Here is a 23,806-nt window from a genome sequence, read left to right as displayed (position 1 = left end):
AGTAGGTGTAATAGCTGTAGAAGGTGTTGTAGGTGTAGTAGGTGTAGTAGCTGTAGTAGCTGTAGCAGGTGTAGTAGCTGTAGTAGCTGTAAAACGTGTAGTAGGTGTAGTAGGTGTAGTAGGTGTAGTAGGTGTAGTAGCTGTAGTAGGTGTAGTAGGTGTAGTAGCTGTAGTACGTGTAGTAGGTGTACTAGGTGTAATAGCTGTAGTAGCTGTAGTAGGTGTAGTAGGTCTAGTAGCTGTAGGAAGTGTAGCAGGTGTAATAGTTGTAGAAGGTGTTGTAGGTGCACTAGGTGTAATAGGTGTAGTAGGTGTAGTAGGTGTAGTAGCCCTAGTAGGTGTAGTAGGTGTAGTAGCTGTAGTAGGTGTAGTAGCTGTAGTAGTTGTAGTAGGTGCAGTAGGTGTAGTAGGTGTAGTAGCTGTAGTAGGTGTAGTAGCCCTAGTAGCTGTAGTAGGTGTAGTAGCTGTAGTAGGTGTAGTAGCTGTAGTAGGTGTAGTAGCTGTAGCAGGTGTAGTAGCTGTAGTAGGTGTAGTAGGTGTAGTACCTGTAGTAGCTGTAGTAGGTGTAGTAGCTGTAGTAGCTGTAGTAGCTGTAGTAGGTGTAGTAGGTGTGGTAGCTGTAGTACGTGTAGTAGGTGTACTAGGTGTAATAGCTGTAGTAGCTGTAGTAGGTGTAGTAGCTGTAGTAGGTGTAGTAGCTGTAGTAGCTGTAGTAGCTGTAGTAGGTGTAGTAGCTGTAGTAGGTGTAGTAGCTGTAGTAGTTGTAGTAGGTGCAGTGGGTGTAGTAGGTGTAGTAGGTGTAGTAGCTGTAGTAGGTGTAGTAGCCCTAGTAGCTGTAGTAGGTGTAGTAGCTGTAGTAGCTGTAGTAGCTTTAGTAGGTGTAGTAGCTGTAGCAGGTGTAGTAGCTGTAGTAGCTGTAGTAGGTGTAGTAGCTGTAGTAGCTGTAGTAGCTGTAGTAGCTGTAGTAGTTGTAGTAGGTGTAGCAGCTGTAGTAGTTGTAGTAGCTATAGTAGCTGTAGTAGGTGTAGTAGCTGTAGTAGCTGTAGTAGGCGTAGTAGCTGTAGCACGTGTAGTAGGTGTAGTAGGTGTAGTAGCTGTAGCAGGTGTATTAGCTGTAGTAGGTGTAGTAAGTGTAGTAGCTGTAGTAGCTGTAGTACGTGTAGCAAGTGTAGTAGCTGTAGTAGGTGTAGTAGCTGTAGTAGCTGTAGTAGCTGTAGTAGCTGTAGTAGGTGTAGTATGTGTAGTAGCTGTAGTAGGTGTAGTAGCTGTGGTAGGTGTAGTAGCTGTAGTAGGTGTAGTAGCTGCAGTAGGTGTAGTAGCTGTAGTAGGTGTAGTAGCTGTAGTAGGTGTAGGAGCTGTAGTATCTGTAGTAGCTGTAGTAGCTGTGGTAGGTGTTGTAGCTGTAGTATCTGTAGTAGGTGTAGTAGCTGTAGTAGCTGTAATACGTGTAGTAGGTGTAGTTGGTGTAGTAGCTGCAGTAAGTGTAGTAGGTTTAGTAGGTGTAGTAGCTGTAGTAGGTGTAGTAGCTGTAGTAGGTGTAATAGCTGTAGAAGGTGTTGTAGGTGTAGTAGGTGTAGTAGCTGTAGTAGCTGTAGCAGGTGTAGTAGCTGTAGTAGGTGTAAAACGTGTAGTAGGTGTAGTAGGTGTAGTAGGTGTAGTAGGTGTAGTAGCTGTAGTAGGTGTAGTAGGTGTAGTAGCTGTAGTACGTGTAGTAGGTGTACTAGGTGTAATAGCTGTAGTAGCTGTAGTAGGTGTAGTAGGTCTAGTAGCTGTAGCAGCTGTAGCAGGTGTAATAGTTGTAGAAGGTGTTGTATGTGCACTAGGTGTAATAGGTGTAGTAGGTGTAGTAGGTGTAGTAGCCCTAGTAGGTGTAGTAGGTGTAGTAGCTGTAGTAGGTGTAGTAGCTGTAGTAGTTGTAGTAGGTGCAGTAGGTGTAGTAGGTGTAGTAGCTGTAGTAGGTGTAGTAGCCCTAGTAGCTGTAGTAGGTGTAGTAGCTGTAGTAGGTGTAGTAGCTGTAGTAGGTGTAGTAGCTGTAGCAGGTGTAGTAGCTGTAGTAGGTGTAGTAGGTGTAGTACGTGTAGTAGCTGTAGTAGGTGTAGTAGCTGTAGTACGTGTATCAGGTGTAGTAGGTTTAGTAGCTGTAGTAGGTGTAGTAGCCCTAGTAGCTGTAGTAGGTGTAGTAGCTGTAGTAGCTGTAGTACCTGTAGTAGCTGTAGTAGGTGTAGTACCTGGAGTACCTGTAGTAGCTGTAGTAGCTGTAGTAGCTGTAGTAGGTGTAGCAGCTGTAGCAGCTGTAGTAGGTGTAGTAGGTGTAGTAGGTGTAGCAGCTGTAGTAACTGTAGTAGCTGTAGTGGCTGTAGTAGCTGTAGTAGGTGTAGTAGCTGTAGTACTTGTATCAGGTGTAGTAGGTGTAGTAGCTGTAGTAGGTGTAGTAGCCCTAGTAGCTGTAGTAGGTGTAGTAGCTGTAGTAGCTGTAGTAGCTGTAGTAGGTGTAGTAGGTGTAGCAGCTGTAGTAGCTGTAGTACGTGTAGTAGGTGTAGTAGGTGTAGTAGCTGTAGTAGGTCTAGTAGCCCTAGTAGCTGTAGTAGGTGTAGTAGCTGTAGTAGCTGTAGTAGCTGTAGTAGCTGTAGTAGGTGTAGCAGCTGTAGTAGCTGTAGTACGTGTAGTATGTCTAGTAGGTGTAGTAGCTGTAGTAGGTGTAGTAGCCCTAGTAGCTGTAGTAGGTGTAGTAGCTGTTGTAGCTGTAGTAGCTGTAGTAGGTGTAGTAGATGTAGCAGCTGTAGTAGCTGTAGTAGCTGTAGTAGCTGTAGTAGCTGTAGTAGCTGTAGTAGGTGTAGTAGCTGTAGTAGCGTTAGTAGGCGTAGTAGCTGTAGCACGTGTAGTAGGTGTAGTAGCTGTAGTAGCTGTAGCAGGTGTATTAGCTGTAGTAGGTGTAGTAAGTGTAGTAGCTGTAGTAGCTGTAGTACGTGTAGCAGGTGTAGTAGCTGTAGTAGGTGTAGTAGCCCTAGTAGCTGTAGTAGGTGTAGTAGCTGTAGTAGGTGTAGTGGCTGTAGGAGGTGTAGCAGCTGTAGTAGCTGTAGTAGCTGTAGTAGCTGTAGTAGCTGTAGTAGGTGTAGTATGTGTAGTAGCTGTAGTAGGTGTAGTAGCTGTAGTAGGTGTAGTAGCTGTAGTAGGTGTAGTAGCTGTAGTAGGTGTAGTAGCTGTAGTAGGTGTAGTAGCTGTAGTAGGTGTAGGAGCTGTAGTAGCTGTAGCAGCTGTGGTAGGTGTTGTAGCTGTAGTACGTGTAGTAGGTGTAGTAGGTGTAGTAGGTGTGGTAGCCCTAGTAGCTGTAGTAGGCGTAGTAGCTGTAGTAGCTCTAGTAGCTGCAGTAGGTGTAGCAGCTGTAGTAGGTGTAGTAGCTGTAGTAGCCGTAGTAGCCGTAGTAGCCGTAGTAGCCGTAGTAGCCGTAGTAGCCGTAGTAGCTGTAGTAGGTGTAGTAGGTGTAGTAGCTGTAGTAGGTGTAGTAACTGTAGTAGCTGTAATAGGTGTGGTAGGTGTAGTAGGTGTAGTAGTTGTAGTAGGTGTAGTAGCTGTAGTAGGTGTAATAGCTGTAGAAGCTGTAGTAGGTAGCGGAACGGAATTGGCGCATTGTCGTGTTGCTGTTTCTATTTTCTTCATCAAATGAAGCAGTTTTTCTTCGTTTGATTCATCTAATAAACTTTCATCTATATTTGCCAGCCATTCTGACTCTTCGTTGTCGGAAATATGAATCAAATTGTGTGCCATTTTTTTTTGTCGTAACTACAATCCAACTTTTCGCTTGGGCGATGCGAGAAAACCTATTTAACCGGTACTCTACCACAGACGAATACAAATCATCAAGCCTTTCCATGCCTCGGGGCACATAGGGCCTTAGACGAGTACAAATACCGCGTGATATTTGTACTCGTCTATGGCCTTATTTGTAATCTACGAAGCGTAGTTGGATAATAAATCTTCATATTCCCGAAAGAAATGAACTCCTCATCTAAATGTTTTAATATTGACGAAGTTTTTAATCTTAATGATTTGGCTTAGGTAGAATCAAAATAGTCTAATTCCTTATCAGTATAGTGGATTTAATTATAGAAATATCACATCATAAAAAGTACAAATACCATTTGGGTGGATAAAATAAATAAATAAATTCGCTTTATTAAAAAACCATCCGATAAAATTACATATCTGATGTTACAGTAAAATTATATATTGATGGGAAAAATTACAATGATTAAATCGAATAAAATGATTAAAAATGATTAGAAATACATATGGGGTGTTTACATAGATAAAGACTTATGTCTTCAGTAACTGCTTGCGCAGCTGTTTAACTATCTAAGGTACATGTAATATTTACCTTGACTAAGAAAGCAGTTATTCATCTAACCCTTTTCGTTTCTAGATGCACCATCAGCCACCCAGTCAAGTGCCATTATTAAATTGGAGTCAGGAGAAGACAGGTCTATTAGTTGCCACGTTGATAATAGAAATCCTCCGCTGTCATCACGTGGCACAAAGGAAATGACACCAGCGGCAAAAAAATGACAAACCGCTCATTTTTCGGGGTTAAGAATGCTGCTTCAAGCGACCAAGGATGGTATACCTGTTTTGCAAAAAATGAAGTGGGAAATGCAACTGTCAGGTTTTTGCTACGTATTGGTAAGTTGAATGGGGTTTAGCATAATTCCTAATAAATCTAAATTATCTATCGAATTTGGGGCAGACGTCCGCCACATCTTCAGCAAACTCGTCACCAAAATATAGGACAAAACGCGAGAGGTTTCAAGAATTTCTTCTGTATTCTTTTCCTCCAATGCAACTAAGTTCTATGTCATTTTTTCCCAGTTAAACCAGCATCAAGTATAGTTACCGCATCATCCCAAACAACTCCCACAGGTGACTGCTTCTCTTTCTTATAGGTACTCTGAAAACTAGTCAGAGATCGTACTTCGATGTTACGAACTAAAGCGAGTGAAACACTACGAGGTTGATATACCTACATTTTCACAAAGTTCAAGGGGCCACGCTGTTAGACTACAGACCCTAACAAGTCACAGTACAGAGTAGATATTGTAATTGAGGCAATCGTTTACAAAGTTTCAAACCAACACCGATCAATTTTAAACCTTTTCTATTCGATTTTACCTGTCCACATAATCGATATTCTGGTAGATTTCGGAACTCACGTGGACCTCTTGTTTGAGAGAATATGGATGAGAAAAACGTAAAATTGTGTGTTTTTTATTTTCCCCTCTCAATCACAAAAGTAAGAAATATTCGTTTTATTTGCATTAGAAACCCATTCAAAGTTTGGTTGGATGAAGATTTTGCGACTTTGTTATGCTTGCTATCATCAAACAGACTCAGTCCATTCATTTCATACCGAGAAACTTTGTATCGGGGCATTTTACTATCACGTCGATCTAGGATTTAGTTGTCCGTATGTAAACCCAAAAATGTTCAGATCATATCTTAAAAAAATTGTGTTATGTGTGGATCGTAACGTTATCATCTTAATCTTAGTATTAAACATACGAAAGAGAACTAAAGACGAATTGTTTCCCAATATCAATCGAGGAGGGATCACGATAAACTGAAATTACATTACTATGGCATCTCAGTGGTAAGATTTCGTGTATGTTCATAGCAGGTATTCTTTCGAAAATGATCTACAGAATTCCAGTTGTTTCCATGGCTTCTTCCTTTCTTTGAAAGATATATTTTCTTTTTTTTGTTCTTGTTGTTGTTTCATTCTTCCAAACAAAAGTTTGCTTTCCAAACTTTCACAGGGAGAGTAACGTCCTGTTTTGCTTTAGTATTTAGCCAGTCAGAGTGCGCATTCTTTCGTTCCCTAACCGAAGCCACGTAATTACAGTTGTATTTTGGCCAGGATAATTGCAAGACCTTGTTTGATTGATTTTACATTGAGCCTAAAGAGACCAATCAATTTAGGTCCTGAACAAGAAAAGTGCTCAAGTAACGACGGGATGTTAAAAACATTAAATGGAGTCCTAGGTTTCATCATCCTTCTTCTAATAATTTGCATAATCTGGCTACACAGGACTGGTGAGTAACAATTTCATTATATATGGTAGAAGGGTGGGGCAAGATCCATCATGAAGCACGACAAAACATTTTTACCTCCGTCACAAGGATTTAACCTTTTTCCCCCTTTTTCTCCTTGTCAGGTGCACTAGTGGAACAAAGGTAAGAACTTTATTTCTTGTGATCAATTACCCGACATAAGTTACGTAACATTACGCAACGATATAAAAATCAGCCACAGGAACACAATACAACGAATGAAAAGTACAAACACTTGCAGGTAATTAACATGCAAACGCAAAACACTCGGGAAATGGTAGGATAACAGGTTTCGCGATAACATAAACCCTACTCCATTAGCTGACATATCGGTGGTGCTTTCAAGTGATGGCCGTTGTTCGACACATTTCCATTCTAATTGTCTTGTTTTTTCTCTTTCAGGCGGTTCACCTTACCCAAGAATGGATGGGAAAAAAATTGCAAACTTACTTGAAGAAGGATACAGAATGCCTGAACCACAACACTTGGATAATGAATTGTAAGCTTTTATTGACTGCAAGATCAGTAGAACTGACTAAATAAATACTATTTATCATATGACAAGGTGGTCCAGAGTTAAATCCGACTGTATACTCTAATGCATTATAGAAAGGATCGAAACTAAAAGTAAGAAAGCCTGAAATATTTACAATTATACAGTTACCAGTAAGTTCAGTTATTCAAGGGGGCGATCGAACTTCCGCAAATTACAGAGCGAATAGTCGCAAACGTTTCTATAGGAGAGGAGGCTGTGGAGCCTAAGCTGCGAGACAGCAGTAACCCCGTCAAACAGTTCAATAATCATCGCTTCTCTCTTTTCAGGCTGGATTGACCTTGGATTGACCTGCCTGACATACCGGGAGAGATGATCTGCCTAGATGAAGAGTGAGATAGCCGAAGAGCTTTCCGAGATCATGAAGAAATTGAACGTTTTAGCCTTAACAAGCCAATTGAGACGCCTTTTTACTAAATCACTCACGACTTCTGGATTTATATGCGAAAGAGTTCGCGTCCTCTTAAGGTTACTCAGCTGGGCGCCATGCTTATCACAGTACCAATCTACTAGAGTGCTATCACAAATGCTGCAATCGGATTGGCCATGCTTCTCCCTATTTATTCCGTGATAGAAAGAAAGTAGAGTGAATAGCCGAACAGAGCTTTGTCACAAACAAAGTAAAATGAAAACATGATCATGTGTTGTTGTTAAGTATTGAACGACCAGCAGGTTTTGAGCGAAAACAACTATAGCCCAGGCCAACCTTTACGCGATAGAAATCTCGCACTTATAATCTGATTGTTGAAATAGAGCAGTTTGCAAATAATATCTGTTCTTGCTCTTGTTTCAAAGTTTGAGGTGAATGTTGTAATCGCACTTTAAGATGATCATCTCGATCATTACAGAAAACTTTCCAATTAAAATTATAAGATATGAAAATATTGCTGTATGATTCTTAAAAAGGAGAGACTCTTGCAAAGCGTCTCCTTTAGAAATGGTTACAGGAATTCTTTTACAATCCAGAAAGTCTAGTGAACGATTTGAAAGAAATAATGAATGTTTGTCTCTAATATGAAAAGAAGCAGTTCTCACTTCCTGTTGATTTTTCAGGTGTTTAAAAGGTGAACAAGGTATAGCTGCATTAAAAATGTGATATTTATAACTAAGATGACGATAAACGAAATATAATTCTGTTAAAGAGTGTTAACTCGTGCCTATTTCTTTATGTTCCCCCAGAAACAGGCCTGATTTCCTTGTACGAATGAAATTATTCAATCCTCAAACGCGTGACATACGCGAAACGTAATACCGTACTTTTCTCCGTTATGTCCGTATCTCATTTCTTCCTTTCCCCTTCCTTCAGCAATTCTGAATGGCGATTAGACTCTGAAACTGGCTGTGTGAAGACTTCATTAGTCTATAGGCGGATTCATGCTGACGTCATTGTTTACATTTTTGCTCATTTGCATACGGCTTTGCGTAAAGAAGGAAGCATGTTAGACACAAATTGACTTCAGGCAGCTAAAGAGCTAGAAAACCTTAGCACATGGTGAAAGTTTTAGCTCTTTGGGTGTAATATTCAAGGAGAAATAGTCCATCAAAAACTAAAAAAATTTCTGGGTGGCAAAAGCGCTAAATGAGCTCATACATTCTATGTAAAATTTTGAGTTTTTAAACCCGTGTTGCACAAAAAGTATTCAATGCATCAGGCTCGTATTCATTGGCCGAGTTATTCGTACTTTGACCTTTCGATATTCAGAACTGATTTATTTTTAGCTTCATCAGAAACTGAATTGCTTATGCTAATGAGGCAAATATTGCAAACAAGGATTCCCCTATATATGGGCAATGACCCCAAAAATGGAAAATTCCTTTGTATTTATTCGCAGTGAAAGATTGTGTTATACATTGTTGAAAGTCTACGTCCCTGGTTCGACTGCAAAGAGGGAAAGTTGATTTTTGAGCGCTTTGAATATCGTCACTGGATGTTTCGGAAACTGTTTCAAGCTACCTTAAATTGACGTACTACTTTCGACTTTGTACACTAATACTGTATATCATTTGAAAGGGAATTGAGTTGCATAGGTTACAGACGTTCTACTGTAAGAAAGAACCTATTATTGTGGAATGGAAGACTGATTACTCCTCAGGATGTTTAAAACATTGGGAATGAAGCTTGGAGCATTCATGTTTCTTCTTGGAAGTAAGCTCTTTTCATTATGATAAGTTCATTTTTTAAAGAAAATTTTATTTTAAACTCATTTGTGGCTCGAGAGCTCTATCGCATGATGATTATTACAGAACAACCAGTAGGTAACATCACAGATTAGAAACTGAAATTTCAAAACCAGGTAAGCTTGGGTTATTGATGAAAACACTGGGCCGGCAAAGAAACAAAGAAAGGTTTATAAAATGTCAAGCGCCGAAACTCAGTATAACATGAACAGAAATGAAAAACATTAAAGTGAACGGTCCACAATAGAATAGGTCCACAATAGAATAGGGCGAATGTTTGTGGTCTTCGTACGCTTCTTTGAACAGGAACATGTCCTCAGTTTCGCTATTGTCCAGCCACATAATATCCATTACATTTTCGGTAAACTGCAGTTCATTTGCAGTTCTGTCCTCGACTAAGAGATCCTTTAGAAGGAGAGCCAAGAAAAAACCCCATTTCTCCCTTCGTCGACCGTGTTTCACAGCGACAACTTCTCCTGCTTTGAAAAAAATTTCACAATAACGGACGGACTGCCGACAAAGTACTTGCTGAGTGTCACCCTGTAGCAGAGTACTTGTTGCAACATTTGAACGTGGCTCACGCTGTTGCAACGAGAACGATATTGCTTACGGCAATTGACCAGTATCTTCTTTGCTTTTGTCTCTGACAGTATGTTGTCGAACACTCTTCTCGAAAGATGAAGCGAATTCCCTTAACTCGTTTGTGTCGCTATGGGATAGTTTCTCCATTTGATCTTCGATTAGGGATATGGATGGCTTGGGAGGAGGAGGAGAATCCAATACTTTGTCCGGATAATAGCTTTTGGGCCCGGTGAAGTAGTGGAAATGCCCACGATACATTCTCTTCTCCAGTTCCCTTACACAGGTTGTGCGTCTAATTCCGTACTCGAGTTGAGTAGGCATGGGATCCTCTTGTCTCATAAGCGAAAAAAGATTTTCAACCATAAGGGTGACCAGCGCAGACAATCGAATTTGTGCTAGAAGGTCTTTAGCACCTAACTCGGAGAGAAAATTTTGCAGTCGCGATAGGCTGCCACGCATCATCTCCATTGATCTTCTAGTTGTGTATGACAACACTTGGTCGGGACCTTGAGTTGCTGTTCGAGTGGTCCTCTGCCTGGTTTGTTCGTCCCACATCATTAAGAATTCCACTAGTTTGTCCAATAAAGATATTGCCTCACGGAATGAAAATCTCGCGGCTCCCCTATAGTGGTCAATGTAAAACACCTGAGCGTATGGTTAGACAAAAGATGGCAGTTTTATCAAGGGCTCAGCGTTTGTAACAAGTCGGATAGACTTATTTCCACAGTCACAAATAAGTAAGGAACATCCCTTGCTTGCAATACCGTGAGGAGAGTGGAACTTGGCTGAAGAGACCACGCCATCCTCATTGCCTGGTTTGTTACACTTTCCAGAAAAATGTTCAATTGCCACATTTGTGTCTACCTGAGAAATTTTAAGAATGGTATGATTCCCACATGATACGAAAAGACATTTGTCTGCAAGGCACATTCCAGAAGGAGTTGAGATCAGGGGTGAAGTAATAGTAGACAACAGAGTTCCCCGATTAGCATGTATGACACAAATACCCGGCTCATTTGTGTCCGCGTTAGCAATAAACAATTGTTCTTGGTAAAAGACGAGTGCCACTAGAGCAACACTGATGTTGTTTGCAGCTGCTGGATATAGTTCCCGAAGTCTTCCACTGCATTGAGTTGTGAGCTTAACATCTGTTATCTTGAATACTTTTCCTTGTTTTGTGTCACCGATATAAAACTCCGGGTAATCTTGCATAATTCTACGACCTGAGCAAACAGAAAACGGCCTAACCAAGTGAATGCCACACGTTGATGTCAGGGCAAGGGTAGAGGTGATCTTGTATTTTCCTGTGAGGGGGATGTCATCTTCCTCTTCTTCTGATTCGCTTGTACTGACTTCTAACGTGTGAGCAGTTTTCTTTCTCGATACCTGCCTTGCGACGTCAAGGACTCTCATGGACGCATTTCCAGAATCAACACAAAGAGAAGGTTGTTGTAAACACAAAGGCCTGATGGTTCTAAAAACAGGCTCTTTTTTCCGTCGCGCCACCCTGGCTGGCTCACTCCTGCAATTGATGTCAGCGTAGCAGGACAATGAAGGTCACACATCATTATCTAGTTACGCAATCAGCTGGCAAAGGAGGATCTGTAATTGAATACCGCGACCAGAATCTGAGACTGGAAGGCACCGAAAGGTCATAAAAACCATCAAAGACATCAAAGATTTGACGAAGATTGCAAATTTCGAGCGCGTGATCTCTATCGCTTCTTTACGCGATTCTTTTTTGGTATAATTCTTTATTCCCGATTAAACCCTAATTATTAATTATTCATTTCCTTCTTAAGCCGTTATTCCTTATTCATTTTCTTTTTAAAGCCGTTATTCATTATTCATTATTCCGCTTCCACCCCCGATATTGAAGGTTTTCACGCTTCGAGATTGTCATAAGTTAGGTATAGTTTCGTGTTCAAAAACAAAACAAAAGAAGAATGATGACAGCATGCTGGCCTGCTGAACTATTTCAGTTTGTGATCCATTTCAATTTAGGAACTATTTCAGTTTGGGAGCTATTATAGCTTGGATGGTTTCACATTTTGAAATATTAAGTCTTGTGTTACCAATCAAGTTATATGAACCATTCTATCTATAATTACGATTGGCTTATCGTAGAGTACTTTGTTATGGTAATAGGACTGAGTAGAGTTGAATTTGGTCTGTAATCACACGAATTGTCACTTGTATGATTACAGAAAAAGTTGGACGACACGAAGTCTTATGTCCAATTAATTAATAAAATTACAATTTTCAAGAAAAGAAAAATACGCGAAGTCTACAAAGGTTAATTTGGTTGATTTAAACTACAACTTTAAATGTGTCTAGCTTATTGAACTGTCCGATAACAAACTTCCCAATAACAAACTGTCCGATAACAAACTGAACAAAGGAGATGCAAAATTTGAAACAACTCTCAATTGCTGAAGCAAACAAACAAACAAAAAAAAACTTAAAAAAAAAGTCATGCTTCAGTGTTAACGAATCAACCGAAAGACTTTAAGTGCCCCTAACACAGAGAAATAGGGAAGGGACAATAATTACCGGCTGGTGATTTCCAGTATACAAGAATTATAAAAATCCATCCAGATATAAGATTCCCTGGTTTTTTTTTTTCAGGTATTTTAGTGCCCCTCTCGAAAACAGCAAGTGTTACTGGTAAGTGAAAGTATTGCATCAAGAAGAATTGTTGTCGGTTATAGCGACTGAAATTTCCTAAACCTCAGCGGTAGCAATCATCACATTCGAATAAAGAGTTGTTGTCAGTGGTCAGTTTTGCCGTTATGTCAGAATTAAGAGTTGATGTCTGCAGTTAGTTTTGTCGTGATGTCATTGGCTGTAACTTCGCGGCAATAACATCACGGCAAAACAGAACACTCGTTTTATGCGAACCGGCTGTTGAATTAAGGCTGCACTTTTTCCAAGCAAGATTTCGTCTTTCATTTCAGTCACATTTCCTCGGTGAACCTTTGCTAGGAAATGAGAATCAAATATGAAGAGAATGAAAAAGGTAACTCGAGCTCATTGTGACATTTTCTAGATTATTGGCTTTTGAATAGACGGGTGGTCGACAGAAAACATTTACGCGCGACAAAGTAAATCAATGTTTAGCTTTCTATTTTAGAAATACCGGCAAGACAAAAGGCTAAGGTTTTACTTTTCTTCTTGAAAAACGGGATTATTGCTCAATATTGTGTGGGCCTGTTTGTGCGATATCGAGAATCCATTACAACAAAACCAGGAGTTCTTTGGGCTCGGAAAAAGCTTCCAATCCAAATCATAATTCATCATTTTCCGTCTTTCCCTAAGCAATCGCAACAGGCTGTATTAATCACTTTTCAAACTTTGCGCCAAAATTGCCCCACTTTCAAACCCAAATTGCGCAATTAATTGTTTCCATAGGCAACTACATTCAGGGAGTAAGAGAGAAAGAGAGAGAGAGAGAGAGAGAGAGAGAGAGAGAGAGAGAGAGAGAGAGAGAATTTTGCCATTTTTTGCGTGACATTGTAAATTAGCTATGAGACTGTAACAATATGCCCTCACATCGACAATTAACCTGAATTAGTCTCTATTATCCGAACGGTTACCACTGACCATAAACTGCTATAATAATATTTAGCCTACCGCCGTTTCTTCGTCAGGGACAAATTATAAACACTCAATCACAGGTATTTGTCTCAAAGATAACGTATCTCGTGATTTTACTACAGAAATGAAAATTCTAAAATATTCCCAGTAAACCCTTACCAAAAATATTTTGCGGCCTTCAGTTTGTTAATCTGTAAAAATTCCTTCGAACTATGAGAAATGAAGCCTATTTCATGGGCTTTAGCGTGAGCACGACAATGCGGGCTTCTTGAATGGTTGCTGCGTATGTAAACGTTTCTCCTACAAGTGGAGTTTGTGGCAAAATGCAGTTCGCTTAAAAGTAATTGACACTTGATGAGGTGAATTCCAGGGTGGCTAATAGAAAATGAAAGAAAGGGAAATTGAAATGACGCTGTTTGCATTATTTAAGCGCGAAAACAAGTTTAAGCGCAGCCTTGCCTTGCTCGCGTTTTGATGTCTCTAGCATCCTACCGGCAAGGGCCAAATTTACAAGCCTGGACTAAATTAAGTTATAATTAAAGGTAGTCACATTATTTTTACTGCAATCTGGGATAAATCAACCTGGGTAAATTTCGCAGAGAATATCTAAGCTGAAGGAGACTATCTAATCTGCGTCTCTGTAACGAATAACCGATGTTAGTATACACTAAAACAGTGGATAGCGTTGAAGGGGCGCTCTGATTGGCTTGTGAAATTCCGAATATCCTTTTCTATTTACCGAGCAACTCGGGAAAAAATGGTTTCCCGGTTTGCATCCGTGACAAGCGAAGGAATCACCCAAATTAACGACGAAGCAGTCCCTCAAAACGCGAAGTAAGCGACTAAATTTGGTTTGAATAAAGGCTGATAGTTTCGAAAGAAACTGTTTGGGGCTGCGTCGGTGGGAGTAACGAAATAATTTGGATATATCAACAAAGTTGAAATGGTAAATTGGCCACCGTAACGATTACAAAAGCTGACGTTTCGAGCGTTAGCCCTTCGTCGGAGCGAATAGAGGAATTGTGGGTTGTGTGTGATTTTAAAGGAAGAAAATGGAGCTCCGTTATTGGTGGGAACATGGCAACGAGAAAAACAAGAATAAATTAGTGGAATGAAAAGCGTTCGTTGATCCCTGTGGGATTTAGACTGCCGGTTTGAAAGATGAGCTTTTGTTCAAGATTTTTACGGCTTTCCGTGCTACCTAAGTGTAAGGAAAGACCGCAGATTGCAATATGTTGCTTAGAATGATTAGGTAAATTAAAATGTCTAGCGACTGGTTTCGATGTGTCCTTGTCATTCCTTTCCACGTCTCGAAGGTGTTCTCGGAATCGGTCACCTAGTCTTCTGCCTGTTTCGCCGATGTATATCTTTTTGCAATAAGAGCAAGTTATGCAATAGATTACATTCACAACACTGATAACAACACAATCTTTCATTCGCAACACTGATAAAATATCGGGACCTAAACGATCCATTAAGATCACCGATCACTTCACGTGCACCTCTCTGATACGAAAAGAAGTGGTCCTGACGTTTTGTTGGTTTTTCAGGTGTTTACAATTTGAACAGTGTATAGCTGAATTAAAAATTTTATATTTTTGAAAGAAAATGATAATGAACGAACAGCAATTCTATTTAAGAGAATGAACTCGCGCCTTTTATTTTATTTCCCTCCAGAAACAAGCATGATTTCATCGTACGAATAGAATTATTTCATACTCAAACGCGTGATATGCGTCAAACGCAGTACCGTCCCTTTCTCCATAAGGTCCGTATCTTACTGTTTCCTTTTCCCTCTTTAGCTGAAGGGAAACCTATATTTGTCTAAATATGGGCAACGACCCCAAAAATGAAAAATTTCTTTTTTCATATTCGCAGACAAATTATGTCACACGTTGTTGAAAGTCTTCGTCCCCTAGTTCAATTTCAAAGAGAGAAAGTTGGATTTTGAGCGCTTTGAATATAGTCGGTGGGTGTTTCGGACTGAACTGTTTCAAGCTAACTTAAATCGACGTACTACTTACAACTTTCAACTTTATACACCCATACTGTATATCATTTCAAGGGGAATTGATTTGCATATGCTACAGACGTTCTATTGTACCCTCTGAAAAAGTGTGATCTACTATTGAAAAAAGGAACTCTGTTGTGGAATGGGAAACTGATTACTCAGCAGGATGTTTAAAGCACTGGGAACGAAGCTTGGAGCATATATGTTTCTTCTTGGATGTAAGCACTCTTCATAATGATAATTCATCTTTTTAAGAAAATTTCATTCAAACTCATTTGGGGCTATTTGTGGCTCGAGAGCTCTATTGCATGATAATTATTGAGGGCGATACCAGAACCCGTTATCGCGCGACAAATGTTAAGACGATTAAATATACTATACGATCAACCTTATCAAGAAGACAGGCTCAAGTTCAATTGTATTATGGTCTCGACCGGAACTCCAGAGCACGGTCTTTACGTTTGCCCCTGTGTATGCCTGTGCGTTTTTATCAAGAATCCTTGATACAATCATTCGTATGACTCTGTTCATAGATATTTTACAACTGAGTGGCTGATACCTCGATTTACTTACTTCGTCTTTCTCATACGCAATTCCCGCTAATTTTGTTTTGTCAAAATCCATATCACTTTGAAATCTTTGGAAAAGGTGAAGAAGAGAATATTTGTTCGGTGTCAGCCATGCGTCTGAACTGGTCTCAAAAAATTTCCCGAAGGCATAAATATTGATAGAAGGAACGAAGGTACAGATTTTATTCACTATCAGCAAAACTTGTGAAAACAACGAGTTATTTGGTTCAATTAACTACGAAAAAGCTATTTGCACATAAACAGACTATTCTTTATCATACATGTATATATATATACATGTGAGGAAGTAGCCGATATCGTTGAATAGTGCTCAATATACGTGTGCAGAGCTTAATACGGTAGGTAGCGATCAAATAAGACGACACGGGGTTTCTGTTACTATATATACAGATTTAATCTGTATATATATATATATATAATTTATATCTATATAATTTTTTTTGTTTTTTATTGACCCTCGCGTTTTGCATGACCTGTAACACGAATATAACAACGAGCTCTTGACTTCAATTGATACAGAACAACCAGTAGGTAACAGCACAAATTAGAAATTGAAATTTCGAAACCATGCCAGTAAGCTCAGGTTAGTGCCATGAAAACACTAGCCTGCAGAGCAGGCGTTCTTGTGGAGTTTGGGCGAAAGTTAAGACTGTGGGCTTTCTGTTTTATTTTCCAGACCGCGCGTAAATTGAAGCGAGGCGAACAATTAGAAGGTGGGGGGAGGGGGAGAGGAGAGAAGGCAACGCCTGCCAGCAGCACTTGAAAATTTGAAAAACGCCTCCTAATTAGATATGTACGAGTAACGATAAAGCGCAAACAATTGGCCAATCAGGTGGCGCGAAGGGGAATCACATGTGTCAAAATTTGTGTTCACATGTCGCCGAACGAGAATTGTCGATTTTGCGGCTGTAGTTTTAAAGTTAAATACGGCTCTTACCTGACATCAGAAAATTTATTCAGAGCATCGAAGACAAGTGATGCTTATGGAGTAATTTTATCAGACGTGTGTGCTGGAATTGGCATCGAACTCATTCAAAACAACGAACAGTTATCCGATCGCTGTTGCAATCCGTGTGCTAGGAAAGTCAGAAACTTGGGAGAGCTACATGCATTCATCCTTAAGAACGCAAATGGCCAATGCAAAAATCCAGAAAAGCCCAAAAGTGCAAATAAGTGGCAATTAGATACGCCAAACAAATCTAGCCCGGCATGGAGGAAGAATAAAGCCGCTCGTATGTGCAAACCACCCACACCGAAATCAAGAAAATGCTTAAATATGAGCGAGAATATCGATCCAGCTTCATCGAAGAGAAACATACCGGAAGACTAGTTGCTTTTAAGCCAATTTCTTGGGCCTCGACAACCTGGTCGTCAACGATGCTTTTCAGAGGGCAAACGACAACCATGCAACAGTGTTTCTTCGTGAGAAGCTGCTTGACTCGCACACCAAATCTAAAAATAATGCCTTTACCGAAGCCTGTCGGTAAGACCGCCAACACATCTTTATTTCTGGAAAGTTGACGTATGGCATCTTGCTGTTCTTGTTTTAAAACAAAGTTTTCTAAGACATCAAAAGCAGCTAAAGAATCGTTCAACGCAAGATCTATCTCTTCTTCGCTAACGCTATATTGGATGTGATACATAACAAACTGACGTCACATTCTGCTGTCAATAAAAATACTAGACCAATCAGAATCGCCCGTTCGTGAGCGACCGGGTTATTCAAATTTTCAAGTGCTGCTGGCAGGCGTTCCCTTCTCTCCTCTCCCCTTCCCCCCACCTTCTAATTGTTCGCCTCGCTCCATTTTACACACGGTCTGGAAAATAAAACAGAAAGCCCAAAGTCCTAATTTTCGCCCAAACTCCACAAGAACGCCTGCTCTGCAGGCTATGAAAACACTGGGCCAGCAAATTGCAACAGGAGAAACAAAGAAAGGTATATAAACATGCCAAGTGCCGAAATTTCCGAAACTATAACATAAGCAGAGATGAAAAGCATTGAAAGGAAAACGGGGTAGACTGGCCGAGTTTTTGAAGGTTTTCACGCTTCGATATTATCACAAGCTTAAGTACGGTAATAAAATCAAATACAGGCAGCACTCATTAAGTATACTTTCGTGTTCAAAACTAAACAGGAATGATGACAGTCTGCTGAACTGAACTATTTCAGTTTGTGATCTATTTCAGTTTATGAACTATTTCAATTTAGGAACTATTTCAGTTTTGATAGTTTCACATTTTCACATATTTAGTCTTACTTTACCAATTAAGAAAAGAGGTCACTGAATTCAGACAAATTCACAGATCATCGGCAACAGTCAAAAAATCGAATTGGCTCATATTCTAGTATTAGGTAGGCCTATAGGTAAAACAAACCAAAACATATGTAGTTTGTTGAAAATTTCTTTTGTTTTCGAGAAAATTGATAAAACTTAATTTACGCATAATTACCGTCATTCGAAGGTCGAATTTAGCCCATTTATGGAGGCCTCGTTTGTACTTGTAAAAACAGTGAAAAACTTACTTATTCTACAGACTTTTAGAACAATGTATTCCCTATGTTTTCACCAAAAAAAGTATAATCGCTAGTTAAATTTGAAATAAAATAAGAATTTTTCTATTCGCTTACTTATGTGCCGTGTGAAAAGTAGGGTAGTTTCAAAAAATTATTTTTTTATGTGCTAAGTGAAATAAACGTTCAATATTTGAAATATGAGAAGCAGAAATGAGTTATTTTTCTGGGGTTTTTGTGCTGCTATTCCTACGAGGGCTTTAAATTAATATTCATAGAAATTTGGCTCTTTGGCGAAGTCGGCGACATAAAAGAAAAGACCGACTTTGTTTATCATTTCCAGTTTGTGAGCCTCAGTGATAATAATGAATGCTTGAATGATATAAATAACTTCTTTAAAGTACTTGCCATATGATAGAAAGTTTTTTTGTTTTCTCCGAAAGCATTTCTTTTTGTAGAAATGAGTAGACATGATTGTCACCGCGTGACTTTTGTGTCACGCAATTATTAGCGGGGCTCCCACGCGCGCTTCGCGCGTGGGTCAGAGCCCGATACCCATGGAATATGGTCAACCTCTTTTCGTTTGGTTGTCACAGGACTACGTACGTGCCCTCAGATTGCACGGGTAGGGTAGGGGAGACTATCAAAACGAAGGGAGGGGTGTCTCAGGCGAGTCTTGGCAAATGCACATCTTTTATGTTATCATTACTATTACGACCTTGGGAACTCCGCTTTTAGGCTTGGCTAAATCTATATATTAGACTTGTATTCCTATTGTGAAAATGGTTAGAAATTTCTTAAATTGAAAAGTTTCAGGAAATTTTTATATGAAATCCAAAAAGCACGAGTGAGGGGTTTATGTAGTAGTAGTGAACTTTATTTATGTGTCGTGAAAACCTAGCGCATAGCACTAATTGGGGACACAGATAAAACTCCTCTTTCTTTGACTTGTTACTACTTATAGGCAATTAACAATAAAACTTAACGTCACAGTTAATTTCATCTGATGAAACTTAGTGCGCAACAAGTAAACAACTGAGTTTAAATATTTTGAAGAATGGAAATTTGTTGTTCATTTGAATCTCTTATGGATGATTGTGGCTTAAATCTAAAAGACAGAAAAGGGGATAGGCAAATAGTGCCTTTGCTGTCGTGTGACAAGGAAATATCAGAGCATTTGGCTCATTTTTCATTCACCGGTGTGTTCACCGAGTATGACTTGATATTGAGTACAGCAGCTGTTTTCCAACGACCCAACGATGTTGATACATGGACAATATGCCCATTTCATCGCTTAAGCCTTGTTCCTAAATGGACTCGAGGGGTAAATACTAAATGCAGAGTGCCAGTAAATATTTCCAGGTCTACCATGATGGAGTAGTCTATGATTTCGAGCAACAGTAAATCTGTACCGTGTCAGGTCTAGTATCCATTTTTTCAGATGATTGAAACTTATTTTATCTACCATAATAAACAGCACTTGTCGCCTTTTGGACCAGTAATTTGTATTCTTATATAACACTCACAAAGAGCTTTACACAAAGTGTAGTCAAGAGTGTTATCCACGCCCTTAAATTTCGATCTAGCTAAACTATAAAGTACTTCGTCGGATTGTTCGGGGGTTCATGGAGGCAAGTGGTGATCATACGCCATCCTTATTGGTATAGTAATGCTTAGTGCGCTCTGAGGCTTCATTCCTCGGAGTAGAAAGTACATGTCGAATGCAACTAACATCTCTTCATTCAAAATACATGTTCAGTTTGTCTCTTGGGGACGACAAACTAACAACCAGATACATGTCTACATATAAAGCATAATCTGTGATGTTTTCAAAGCAAAACTATTAAAATATGAAAAATAACTCTTCAAATGGTAAGTTTATTATTTCTCCTTCTCATATTTTAAATATTGAACGTTTATATCACTTAGCACATAAAAAAATGATTTTTGAAGCTACCTACTTTTCACATGGCACTTAAGTAGGTGGATAGAAAAATCCGTATTTTATTGCAAATTTAAATAGTGATTATACTTTTTTTTGGTGACAACATAGGGGAGACATTGTTCTGAAAGTCTGTCGAATAAGTAAGTTTTTCACTGCTTTAACAAGTACAAACGAGGCCTTCAAAAATGGGCTAACTTCGACCTTCGAATGAAGCTAATTATGCGTAAATTGAGTTTTATCAATTTTCTCGAAAACAAAAGAAATTTTCAACAAACTACATATGTTTTGGTTTGTTTTACCTATAGGCCTACCTAATACTAAAATATGAGCCAATTCGATTTTTTTGATTGTTGCCGGCTAATTACAATTTTCAAGAAAAGAAAAATAGCCAAATTATAAAAGAAAAGAAAATTTGCGTCAATCAAAGGAGGTGTAAACTGTTTAATGCTGGTCTGAAGTTTACAAAAGCTAATTTGGTTGATTTAAACTACAACTTTAAGTGTGATTGGCTTATTGAACTGTCCGATAACAAACTGTTCGATAACAAACTGTCTGAGAAGAACTCAGCAGGCGAAACAGAAGAAAATAGGAGTTTTTTAAACGAAATATAATCAAGGAAATTGCAATTTTTTATGATTAATGAGAGTACAGATGCACTCTCACGCCACCTCTGTTCGCTCGGAAAATAAAGTTTGTTTGGAAAATTATGCGATTGCATGGAAAAAATTGATTTTTTCTTCACGATACATATATCTTATTAAACGTTTTGTTGTGCAATATCGCTGAGTATTTTTACGAGTTGTGCCGTATTTTGACGAGCCTGTAGGGCGAGTCAAAACACAAACGACGAGTAAAAATACTCAGCGATACTACGCAACAAAATGTTGCTTAAGAGATTTACTATCCAACACGCCAAATTGTTATTTCATTGCGGGCGAATGTCTAACTGGTTCTCTGGAGTATAAACAGTGCGAGATATTTGTACACGTTTTGGGCGTTATTTGTACTCTACAAAGCACAGTTGGATAATAAAACATACGCGAATTGGTAAAACGCAGACTGGTAAATAGCGGATAAGTACTGTGTGTACTACGCGAATAAAAAAATCTATTCGCGAAGGCTTGCCTCAAAAACCGCAAGCATTATTTCATGCCCTCATCCAAAGGAACCCCAGCCATTGATGGCGCACTTAAGTTTAAGTACCATAATAGGAACGATTTGTGATCAGAGTTGGTCCCTTAAGTGAACAAAGGAAATACAAAACTTTGAAACGGCAACTCAATTGCCGAAGTAAAAAAAAAATGTTTACGAATCAACTGAAAGACCACTCAGCTTTAAGTGCCCTAACACAGAGAAGTTTCTAAAGGAGGAAAAATAATTACCGGCTGGTGATATCGAGTATACATGCACATTACAAGTATTGTAATTAATCCATATAGAGATCAAATTTTATCGTTTTTTCTCTCAGGTATTCTGGTGCTCCTCTCGAAAACAGCAGGTGTTACTGGTTAGTGATAGTGTTGCGTCAAAAAGAACTGTTGTGGGTTACAGCGACTGAAATTTCGTAATTAAACCTCAGCGGTAGCAATCATCGCATTCGAATAAAGACTTGTTGTCAATGGTCAGTTTTCTCGTGCTGTCGGATTAAAGGGTTGATGTCAGTAGTCGGTTTTTCCGTGATGTCATTGGCTGTAAGGCAATAACGTCACGGCCAAACTAAACACTCGTTTTATGCGAGCCGGTTGTTGAATAAGGCTGCACTTTCTCAAAGTTAGATTTGCGTCTTTGGTTTGAGTCACATTTCCTTGGTGAACTTAAGCTTAGAAATGAGAATCAAATAAGGAGAGACTGAAAGAGATAACTCGAGTTTATTGTGATATTTTCTAAATTATCGCTTTTGAATGAGCGGGTTGTCGACAGAAAACCAGAACATTTGCACGCGACAAAGTAAATCAATATTTTGCTTTCTGTTCTAGAAATACCGACAAGACAAAAGGCCAAGTCTTTTTCTCTTGAAAAACGTGTCGATTGCCCAATTTTGTAAGGGCCTGTTTGTGTGAGATTGATTTCTCTCGGCTGCCGCACTTAGTCGAAACTCAATCCTCGGATCTGGATGCTAAGCAAGGATTCAAAACCGATCGATTCAGTGTTTGCATCAATTCCGACGTCTGAGAAGCGTATGTTTTCTTAATGGTGACATCAAATATTCATTAGAACCGCCTCAGCGACCAGCAATCGTTCAGCAACCACTCTTGAAGTGAACTCCTTCCGACAAAACCAGGGGTTCTGTGAGCTCGGGAAATGCTTCTAATCAAATCAAAATTCATTAATTTCCGTCTTTCCGTACACAATCGTAACAGGCTGTATTGATCACTTTTCAAACTTCGCGCCAAAAATGCCCCGCTTTAAAACCCAAATTGCGCAAATAATTCTTTCCATAGGCGACTATTGTCAGGAAGAGATCGAGAGAGAGAAAAAAGAGAGAAAGGGAGAAGGAGTAGAGGGAGGGAGAGAGAGAGAGGGAGGAAGAGAGAGGGGGAGAAAGAGAGAGTTGAAAGTGTCTAGTATAGAATTTGTTTCCGTTAAATTTTCCTGTTTTTTACTTAACAGTGTAAATTAGCTCTTAACCTACAAAAATCTGCCCTCACATCGACAATTAACCCGAATTAGTTTCTGTTGTCCCAATAATTACCAAAGAAAATAAACTGCATTAGTGTCTAGCTAATCACTGTTCCACCATCAGGGACAATTAGTTATAATCACTCCATCACAGATATTTGTCTCAAAGATAACACATTCTTGATTTTACTACGTAATTTAAGAGCGTGTCCACAAGAAAACCAGGCAGAACCGAGCAGGGGCGAAGATGGTCTAATCACCGATTTGGTGCAAACTTGGCACAAATGCTGAGCATAATGAGTTAACAAACGTGTGAAAATAATAGGTCAAAATATTTAGAGATATAGGGTTTAGGGATTTAGGATTTAGAGATACAGGGAGATATAGGGTCCCCCTGGGAAACCCACATTTCCTCTTTTTTGCCATAATTAATTGACTAACTCTGCATTGCGGATCATGTGTCTTTTGAGGTACCCCGACCGATATCCCGATCGGTCGATATATCGGTCGAAAGTCGGTCGATACTCGACCGATGTATCGGTCGACACCCGGTCGACACTTGGCTGCTAGTAGGTCGCAACTCGGTCGATAGTCGGTCGATAATCGGTGGATATTCGACTATCGACCGAGTCTAGACCGAGTGGCGGCCAACTATCGCCCGACGTATCGGTCGAGTATCGACCGACTTTCGACCTATATATCGACCGATACATCGTTCGAGGTACCGTTAAAGATACGTGCTCCTGTATTGCTGCTAAGACAAATCGAAAAGCCATTTGCAAATTCGATAAAGTACGTTGTGTTCTATATCTTTAAGAACATCGAACTATTTTACCTTTTTCATTTCATTTCTTCCCTTACCTCAAACTAAGGGAAGCGTACCCCTCAACATTACATTAATGAATTGATCATTTGGATATTTAACCCGCCAGTCGTTTCAAGAATGCAATAATAAATTGATCATTTGATTATTGAACCCGCTAGCCGTTTCATGAATGCAATAATGGATTGATTATTTGAGTATTAAGCCCGATAGCCGTATACGTTTTGTAAAGGCGCAGATCATTGTTCAAATCAGAAGTCCATTTTGTTTTATCGCGCTATTTGATTTGAGCCA

The 23,806-nt window shown here is 39.4% G+C and overlaps 1 protein-coding gene and 1 long non-coding RNA gene across 5 annotated transcripts in view; both read left to right on the top strand.

Annotated features, from left to right (window-relative positions):
* The first annotated feature begins 4,023 nt into the window (after nt 1–4,023).
* LOC111344943 (uncharacterized) lies at nt 4,024–7,754 on the top strand. Of its 2 annotated transcripts, XR_015989218.1 has the most exons (4): nt 4,024–6,084; nt 6,207–6,225; nt 6,505–6,601; nt 6,925–7,754. It is a non-coding gene; the product is annotated as an uncharacterized LOC111344943 (long non-coding RNA). The 2 variants fall into 2 exon arrangements; XR_002696217.2 differs by having other exon boundaries at nt 4,025–6,225.
* Nucleotides 7,755–8,521: 767 nt separating this feature from the next.
* Nucleotides 8,522–23,806, top strand: part of LOC148727027 (proto-oncogene tyrosine-protein kinase receptor Ret-like) — an 84,674-nt gene continuing 69,389 nt past the window's right edge. For all 3 annotated transcript variants that reach the window (XM_088727236.1, XM_088727235.1, XM_088727237.1), the window contains exons 1-2: nt 8,522–8,801; nt 12,044–12,082. In XM_088727236.1, the coding sequence (XP_088583362.1) occupies nt 8,750–8,801; nt 12,044–12,082 (91 nt within the window). In that variant the 5' untranslated portion in view covers nt 8,522–8,749. The remainder of the gene's footprint in view (nt 8,802–12,043; nt 12,083–23,806) is intronic.

Source organism: Stylophora pistillata, chromosome 7, assembly GCF_964205215.1.
Source record: "Stylophora pistillata chromosome 7, jaStyPist1.2, whole genome shotgun sequence".
NCBI lineage: Eukaryota > Metazoa > Cnidaria > Anthozoa > Scleractinia > Pocilloporidae > Stylophora > Stylophora pistillata.
Note: the sequence above shows the minus strand (reverse complement) of the source record. Positions and strands in the feature narration are given on the sequence as shown.